The 9,639-nt window shown below is 41.7% G+C and overlaps 1 protein-coding gene across 1 annotated transcript; it reads left to right on the forward strand.

The window, feature by feature from the left end:
• Positions 1-728: 728 nt before the first annotated feature.
• LOC308686751 (receptor-type tyrosine-protein phosphatase S-like) lies at positions 729-7,340 on the forward strand. The gene is made up of 6 exons (XM_081395186.1): positions 729-853; positions 940-1,066; positions 2,987-3,112; positions 3,782-3,936; positions 4,025-4,160; positions 4,955-7,340. The coding sequence occupies exons 1-6, from the start codon at positions 762-764 to the stop codon at positions 5,021-5,023; spliced, it is 705 nt and encodes a 234-aa protein (XP_081251312.1). The 5' UTR covers positions 729-761; the 3' UTR covers positions 5,024-7,340.
• The last annotated feature ends 2,299 nt before the right edge of the window (positions 7,341-9,639 follow it).

Below are 9,639 nucleotides of genomic sequence, written 5' to 3' on the forward strand. Positions count from 1 at the left end.
GCGTTACTCCCAAAAAAGTAACTAATTACATTCCTTAGTTACTTTTTACGAAAAGTAATGTTACAATATTGCGTTACTCCCAAAAAAGTAACTAATAGCGTTACTTAGTTACTTTCTATGAAAGGTAATGCATTACAGTATTGTGTTACTCCCAAAAAAAGTAACTAATTGCGTTACTTGGTTACTTTCTATGAAAAGTAATGCATTGCAATATTGCATTACTCTGATCACAGGAATAAATTACACTTTACTATATATTCACATAGAAAACAGCTGATTTACATTGGAATAATATTTCACTGTTTTTCTGTCGTGGGGAGCAGAAGAGACTTTTTCAGAAATATTAAAAATCATACTTATTCTAAACCTTTGACCAGTAGTGTATATACAGTACATCATTTCCATTCAATAAATAACAGTGGTTTGTTAATTTGTTTATTATAACACTGTTTATTTAGATCACCGGAATTTGAACATGTAATTCATATTTTTATGATGAATTTTCATATTAAATGCACATCTATTTGAGATTGAAAGTTTGCGTAGTGCATAAACAGTTGTGATAATCCGCCAGTTGTAAATAAAGTGTTTCCTGGACAGTTTTAATGTGACTTTCATATAACACGCATAAGTTTAAATCCGTGACCTTATTGTGATGCGTTTGTGTCCGTCAGCGTCTGGCCAACACTAAAGCACACACCTCCAGGTTCGTCAGTGCTAATCTGCCCTGCAACAAGTTCAAGAACCGGCTGGTGAACATCATGCCGTACGAAACCACACGCGTGTGTCTGCAGCCAATCAGAGGCCTGGAAGGGTCCGACTACATCAACGCCAGCTTCATCGACGGATACAGGTAGACTTCCCTGCTCTGACTATCAGACGAGAGCAGAACCTGAACTGAGCTGATCTGAGTGTGTGTGTGTGTGTGTGTGCGTTCAGGCAGCAGAAGGCGTATATCGCCACGCAGGGGCCGCTGGCGGAGACAACGGAGGACTTCTGGAGGACCCTGTGGGAACACAACTCCACCATCGTGGTCATGCTGACCAAACTGCGTGAGATGGGACGGGTGAGATCTGAGAGCCAAACACATGCTCCTTCTGCTTTTAATTTAGTCCTGTGTCAGATTTAGTTTTATCATCTTTAGTCAGTGTTGGGGAAAATTACTTTTAAAAGTAATGCATTACAATATTGCGTTACTGCCAAAAAAGTAACTAATTGCGTTACTTAGTTACTTTTTATGAAAAGTAATGTGTTACATTCATTTTGCGTTACTTATTTTCACATTAGTCTAGAACTAAAATAACCATCATGTTTAAACAGCGCACACACACACACACACACACACACACACTCTCACACAAACACACACACAGAGCCGTCGCAATGGGGTAGGCAAGGTAGGCAGCTGCCTAGGGCCCCCAGCTGAAGGGGGCCCCCGATGGCCGCATGGTCGTTTAGGTTGTGTATCTGCCCTCGTCAAACAGTATCAACCACAACAAACCACCACAGTGAGACAGCGCTATCACTTTCCAGTACTGCTCCGTGAGAGGGCCCCCCCAAACTAGAGGGATTCCCCCTATGCAACGACAAACACCATGAGTGCCCTAATCACTGTAATGTTGAAGTGACATCCACCGTCGCGCAGCCCCCATCAGGTCCCCCACTAGCTGTCAGTGGAAGAGAAACTGTCGTTCTCACACTCAGCGCTACGCGGGCATTTAAATTTAAAAATGTCATCATGAAGCGCTCATACCCTTCAGGATTTTCCAAAAGACAGAGAAAGAAAGAAGAAGATGAAAAACGCCAAAGACACAGCGGCAAGTAAACCATATTATCTCCAAATACTACAACTGTCTGACGTATTTTCACATCTCTGCGAACATAAACCTTGACATCAGTGACCAAACACAACGTTAGATGTGAGCGTTGTTGAGGGTGAAAAAGTTCAACTAATAGTCATACACAACTTTGTTCTGTTTGCAGAATTTAAGCATAAAATACACACTAGACAACTTCTCGCCCCTTCATTGTTGTAGCTACAGCGTTCGAAAACTTCCTTTGAGCTAAATCCTCTTGATGCACGAGCCCAGATTACGATCGCATGAGATTTTTTTGCCATAAAGGCAAAAGCTAGAGAAGTGTTGTTACTTAAGGCCATTGCACACTGAGTCCGAAATTCGCATCCGAAATTTTCGCACATTAAAAAAAAAAAATTCGACCTCACGTTATGTCAATCACGCTTGCACACTGTCTACGAAACTTTCGTCCGTAATAAAAAAATTTGGATCGGGTTCGACTTTCTGCGTTTTTCGCATCCACATTCAGTATTTTTTTTTTTTTTTTTTTTTGCTTTATTAGGTGCTAAATTTCCAAATTTCTGTCTGTGCCAATTGATAATTCATGACTCTTAAAATGCACCAGAATACAAGAAATCCCATCTGAATTTTAAAAATTTTCCTGAGGAGGACTTGGGACCTCGCTTCACTCTTTTGCCTAGGGCCCCCAAATATCTTGAAACGGCCCTGCACACACACAGCGAACACAACACCTCCTCACTTTATTTCTTTCAACATTGGGGACAGGAGAGCTGTCAGTCAATAAATGTGAAAAAGTAACTAGCGTTACTTACTTGAAAAAGTAGCTTTGATATTTTGTTGTAAATTGAAAAAGTAATGCGTATTCAGTCAACAGATCGCATGAAAGCTCGAAGTGGCTTTTTAAAAACATTCTAGATTATTTTTCTGCAATTTTTTTGTTGAAGAAATTATTGAGAGATTTTGGTAAAGTGTTTTGTTTTAAACTATATTTTAGTCTCGTATTTTTTCATCACGATATTGCATGTTGATATTGTCGTGATGATGTCATCTCGTCTCAGTCATGGAGAAATAAAAGCTGGTCAAGGAAGATTTTTCATCCTAGTTTTCATGAGGAAATGAGCAGTTTCTGTACCGTGTGTGTGTGTGTGTGTGTGTGTGTGTGTCAACAGGAGAAGTGTCATCAGTACTGGCCGGCGGAGCGTTCGGCTCGCTATCAGTACTTCGTGGTGGATCCCATGGCAGAATACAACATGCCACAGTACATCCTGAGAGAGTTCAAAGTCACCGACGCCAGGGTGAGTACAGGCCGTCGTTTACCGCGGTACCATCTGATCTTACACGCAGATGATGTTCTGAAGCAGAACTGAACACTGAACCTAATTGTCTAGCAACTGCCTAGCAACACCCTTGCAACCACCCAGTACAACTGCCATGCAACCACATAGCAATACCATAGAAAACACCTGAGCTCCTACATAGCAACACCATAGCAACAACCAAGAACACCCTAGTAACTGCCCTGGAGCACCCTAGCAACACCCTAGCGACTGCCCTGGAGCACCCTAGCAATAACCTAGAACACTCTACCAACCACCCAGAACACCCTAGCAACTGCCCTAGAAGCACATGAGACGCATAAATCCTCATGAAGAGCAACTACATAACTATATCATAGCAACTGCCTAGCAACACCCTAGCAACCACCCATAACACCATAGTAACTGCCTTGCAACCATATAGCAATGCCATAGCAAACACCTGAGATCCTACATAGCAACACCCTAGCAACAACCCAGAACACCCTAGCAATGCCCTAGAAGCACATGAGATGCATGGATCCTCATGAAGGAGAGATTGAGAGTCACGTGTGTGTTTATATTCAGGACGTTGACCTCATGTGCCTCTGCAGTCAGAGTGTTTCTCACACCTGGAGATGTTCAGACTCGTTGTCTTTTTTCCCGTAGGACGGACAGTCCAGAACCGTCAGACAGTTCCAGTTCACCGATTGGCCAGAACAAGGTGTTCCAAAGTCAGGGGAGGGTTTCATTGATTTCATTGGACAGGTGCATAAAACCAAGGAGCAGTTTGGTCAGGATGGACCAATCACAGTCCACTGCAGGTGATGATGATACTCAGACACACACACACACACACACACACACACGAACATGAGCTGAATCCTGAGACTCTCTCTCTCTCTCTCTCAGTGCGGGCGTCGGGCGCACAGGTGTGTTCATCACTCTCAGTATCGTGCTGGAGCGCATGCGTTACGAGGGCGCCGTCGACATCTTCCAGACCGTCAAAATGCTGCGCACGCAACGGCCGGCGATGGTGCAGACTGAGGTACGGTAAACACACATCACCGTTTACCATCGAGCAGTGAGTCTGTGGAAGATCTCGTTTCTGTTGAACCTCCTGTAGAACATTCTGCTTACTCTTATTGGAAAACTTCTATTTATATAGCAAATATCAAACAATAAAATGTGCTTACAGAGACATACACGGCAATGCCCTAGCAACCACCCAGAACACCCTAGCAACTGTACCTAGCAACCCCCTTGCAACCACCCAGGACATCACCTTAGTAACTATCTAGCAACCATCGACAACACCCTAGCAACCTCCCAGAACACCCTAGCAACTGTACCTAGCCAACCCCCTTGCAACCTCCCAGGACATCACCATAGTAACTGTCTAGCACCCACATAGCAATGCCAAAGCAAACATCGATAACACCCTAGAAAATACACAGAACACCCTAGCAACTGTCTAAGAGCACGCTAGCAACACCCACCACATACTAGCTACTGGCTGTCAACCATGTCGCAATGCTCTATCAATCACTCAGAACACCACAGTAACTACCCAAAACACCCTAGCAACACCCACCACATCCTAACAACCACATGGCAACGCCCTAGCAACCACCCAGAGCACCCCAGTGCAGAGTTTTGCCACTGCAAGCACCACTCACTTTTATTGTTATCTTTTTAGTCTATCAAACAGAGAATATAATGCACTAGTGATGAACAGGGATAATCAGATGAACAACAAACTCTTATTCGAGGTTCGTCTCGTCTCCTGCAGTCATGTGATCAGATCTGTGATTGTGTGTGTGTGTGTGTGTGTGTTCGCAGGACGAGTACCAGTTCTGCTATCAGGCCGGCCTCGAGTACCTTGGAAGTTTTGATCACTATGCAACATAAGAGAAGAAGAAGGCCAAGAACACGTGAAGAACACCTTCCCCTCGACCCCAGCAAACCCTCGCAGAGGACCCACACTCCAGAGACGCAAACTATTACCTCAGTGTTCACTTATCGATATTAATGTTGTGGTCGGCTTTCTAGAAATATTAAACCGTGGATGAAGAGGAAAATATTACATGTACAAAAAAATCTATTTAAAGCGAAACAACAACAAGAAACTATGAAATCAAAAGCCTGGATTATTGCTGCACCCTTCAGTGGGAGTTTCTTCGAACTGTCTTTGCCAACGTCAGACGTGAGTTCGTTCGTTCGTTCGTGTGAATGACGGGATCGTTGCCATCGGGACGATTAAACGGGAGTTTAATTAACCAGATCTCCCACCGTCTGTGCCTAACGGAGCGAGGCGGATCAACTCCTGTGAATACTGTGTTTGTGTGTCTCTTCAAGACTTTCTGCTGCTTACGCGTGTTTGAGAGGCGAGCGAGTTTCAGTGCTAATCTCGTATCTGTATCATGTTCTTTTGCTCTTTCGGCTGTTGCGTAACGAGACGGAAGACGATTGCTCATCCCAGACAACGGAAATGATTCGACTCGCACGTTCTAGGAGGAATCGCGGATCGTTCCCCGGTGTTTCCACCGCTAGGAACATCTGATCAAATCTAGAACACACTCGCGAAACTCTTCCCGTCATGTTTAGTTTAGCCAAGGCGTGATGTTTAGGAGTAGCGCGGGAAACCAGCCGGTTCGAGACGTGAAGTGAGCCTTATTATCGTTGTTGTCAAATATTTAATCGACCTGATTTTTTTTATTTCATTTTGTTGATGATATGCTTGAATTTCTAAGGATCTTATTTATTTACCTGATTTTTATGGCACTATGATTTGTGAGCTGTGGTGTAGTTGGCCAGCTAATGTGACTGTACATGGCTCAGATGTACAGTGTTGTGCTTCGTAAACCCTCTCAGATATTTTATATATTTCCTGTGCACTGATTGTTCTAGAGAAGCCAACGGTCCTCAGAGCCCAAACCTCAGCCAATCGCTGGAGTTCTGAGACGTCACAGGGTTCTCATCGGCATTATCAGTCAAACGAAGCGAGATCAAGCACACGCGGGGTTAAACAGCATCAGATCAGCGTCAGGATTTGCATACCGTGGTAAACTGCACTAAACCAGCAGGGTAAAACCATGTTAACATGACTGACTGAAATGTGATATTTAAAGTGTGGTCACGTGTGAATTTTCAAGGGTGAAATACACTCATTTCAATAGGAATGAATTTAGCGAAAGATTTTCCCACGTCCGTTTTCGCAAATAGTTGAATGTCGCTACATTAGACCTTTTTCCACAAAATTGTGGAAATGTGCAGAAACTGCTGAAATGACTTTGTAGAAGATGTTCTTCTTTAGTTTTTTGTCTTGTTTTCCAGGACAAACATTCTTAAATCAAGAATGATACAAGAAAATGACTGAAGAAAATGAAAAATGTGTCAGAATGAAGTGAGTTTGTGTTTAAAACAAGAACTAATATCTGCCGATGGAGTCAGAAATAATCTTGTTTTCTCTTTAAATTGTTCGTTTTAAACACAAACTCACTTCATTTTGACACATTTTTGACTAAATATCTTCAGTCATTTTGCTTCTTCTCCAGTAAATGAATCTTGATTTAAGAATATTTCTATATTTGTGTTTGAAAGCAGGACAGAAACACTGAGGAAGAACATCATTTTTTCACTAAACTATTGACAAAACATAATTCCCTAACAAACTTTGGCTTAGTGACCACACCTTTACACACAACTGAAGTTTCTGTCCATCCTGCCGTTATAAACTGACGCTCCTGTTCATCGGCCGAAGTGAATGTGGTTATCAATGTGAATCTAATATCAAATATTGGCAGATATGAGCGTCTCAGTGATCATGTTGTGTCAGTTTCAGCATCGGCTAGACACTGATCTTCCTCAGCACAGAGTTAAAGCACATTCACCACTGACGTTTCTTATTCAAATACTCTCTTATTAAGAAGCTCTTTTGAAGACGAAAGCACAGGAATAATCCCACAATCATGTCAAAGCAACACTTGATCAGACAAGGGAATGAAAGAACGAGGGAATGAGGGAACAAGGGAATGAGGAATGAAGGAACGAGGGAATGAAGGTATGAGGAAACAAGGGAATGAGGGAATGAAGGAATGAGGGAACGAGGGCCGAGTGCTGATGACTATGTAGTGCTTCACTTTTCTCTGCTTACTGATTTCAGATCATATGTGTAGATAATATGTCGACTTTGTATTAAAACAGAACGACTGGATATACTGACGTGAAGAAGTGTGTGTGTGTCTTATTTCATCAGTGATTTGTGATGAAATGCTGATTTATGTTAATCACTCAGTTTAATTCATTTTAATACATCATTGGGATTAAACTGAGTGAATCATGATCACGAGATAGATCACATTTCATCATTAGCCAGTTCTTCTTCTACTACACACACACTCTCTCTCTATATATATACTTTATTTGATTCCACATTACAAGTCAAATTTCATAAGGTATACAATTTTTTGAATAATCCAACAGATTAAAACAATTCAGCACATTGTCATGGATTATACAGTTGTAAGCGTTCAGACACATGGTTCATACAGTTGTAAGCGTTCAGACACACACACACACTGTCACGGGTGGATGCAGGACGACAGAACAAGATGAAGGTTTGATGATGATGATCAAGAATACAAGCCAGCAGAACAGCAGCAACACACACTATTTACAGCGGTGATCGGACAGAGAATGGATGTGCAAACACGAATGAGGATGATGAATGAAACACAGCTGAACCTAATGAACTCAATGATGGTCACCATGGTAACAAAGGAGTGGCGGGAAACCGAACAAAGAAAAACATTTAACAAACGAAAACCAACTGTGACACTCTCACATACTCACACACGCTCTCTCTTTGACATTGCTGTGAAAACCCTCTTTTATTTGTTCTAAAGAGTCACGAGTCTCTCGACTGATCACGAGAAAGGGTTTGAAAAGATCAGAGAAATATGCAAAAAAAAGAGAAGACTTTTTCAGAGCAAATGCTTTACACAAATATGGAGATGCATGTCGAGATCATCAGCTGAAAAGCATGTATGAACTCTCGTTATTCTGATTGTGAGCGTCATCACACACACGTGTGTCGCAGGTGTCCTCATAGTGTGTGTGTGTGTGTGTGTGTGTGTGTGTAATGTGTGTGTAACTCATCTTAAACCTGCTCTTGCTGGTTCTGCTGCAATGAACGATCCGGTCCAGGCGTTCACTGAAATCTCCAGATCTTCACGGATTCCTGTCCGAGATAAAGACAGTGTGAGAGTTCATGTTGTTGAACTCGATGTGCCACGAAAGCGGCGCTAACCAATATGATAATAAATTAATCATGCGAACTAGAAGAAAAGATTCTATATATAACTCTAGGGTTCTTGACTCAGTTTCAAAGAATGCTTAAAAATGTTCTATGCATAATAGTTCCTGTTCTATTATAATAGTTCCTGTTTAACAGGTTATTTAATTTTAATGAGATAATAACCGCCTTCCCATGTCTCAGAAACCTGTTGTTTTCCCTTTGAATTAAGATTATTATTCTGACTCCACTGGCAGATATTTGATCTTGTTTAAACCCTAAACCTCATTTTGACTTTTTTTTTCTTCTTAATATCTTCAGTAATGTTGCTTCTTCTCCAGTAAATGAATCTTGATGTAAGAATGTTTAGATGTTTGTGCTGGAGAATGAGACAGAAACACTGAGGAAGAACATCATGTATTAGTGTTGAAGTGTGTGTGTGTGTGTGTGTGTGTGTGTGTGTGTGTGTGTGTGAGTGTGTGTGTGTGTATGTTTGTTTGTTTGTTTGTTTGTGTGTGTGTGTATGTATATGTGTGTGTGTGTGTGTGTGTGTGTGTGTGTGTGTGTGTGTGTGTGTGTGTGTGTGTGTGAGCTCAGCTCAGCTCTATATTTCTTCAAAACCTAACGAAACTTATCAATTCACAAAATTAACGGAATGCATAGCGGATATAAAAAATTGGATGACTTGTAATTTCCTACTTCTAAATTCTGAAAAAACAGAGTTTCTAATTATTGGACAAAAAACTTCCTCACGTAATAATCTAGAATACTGTCTAACACTTGATGGCTGCTCTGTTAAGTCTTCGTCGTCGGTTAGGAACCTGGGTGTGTGTGTGTGTGTGTGTGTGTGTGTGTGTGTGTGTGTGTGTGTGTGTGTGCTCTTTGATACCAATCTTTCATTTGAAAGTCACGTGTCTAGTATCTGTAAAACTGCATTTTTCCATCTTAAAAATATATCTAATTTACGTCATATGCTCTCATTGACAAATGCGGAACAATTAGTTCATGCGTTCATGAGCTCAAGGCTAGATTATTGTAATGCTCTACTGGGTGGTTGCCCTGCACGCTTAATAAACAAACTACAGCTGGTCCAAAACGCAGCAGCTCGAGTTCTTACCAGAACCAGGAAGTATGACCATATTAGCCCGGTTCTGTCAACACTGCACTGGCTCCCTATTAAACATCGCATACATTTTAAAATATTGCTGATTACTTACAAAGCACTGAATGG

The sequence above is a fragment of the Scardinius erythrophthalmus genome, assembly GCF_964197995.2.
Source record: "Scardinius erythrophthalmus genome assembly, contig: HAP1_SCAFFOLD_737, whole genome shotgun sequence".
Taxonomy (NCBI): domain Eukaryota; kingdom Metazoa; phylum Chordata; class Actinopteri; order Cypriniformes; family Leuciscidae; genus Scardinius; species Scardinius erythrophthalmus.

Excerpts from the sequence above, each read along its gene's own strand:
- LOC308686751 (XM_081395186.1), top strand. The coding sequence starts at position 762 with ATGCCGTACGAAACCACACGCGTGTGTCTGCAGCCAATCAGAGGCCTG. Across the intron at positions 854-939 it reads AGCTTCATCGACGGATACAG|GCAGCAGAAGGCGTATATCG; the intron begins GTAGACTTCCCT and ends GTGTGCGTTCAG. Across the intron at positions 4,161-4,954 it reads CGGCGATGGTGCAGACTGAG|GACGAGTACCAGTTCTGCTA; the intron begins GTACGGTAAACA and ends GTGTGTTCGCAG.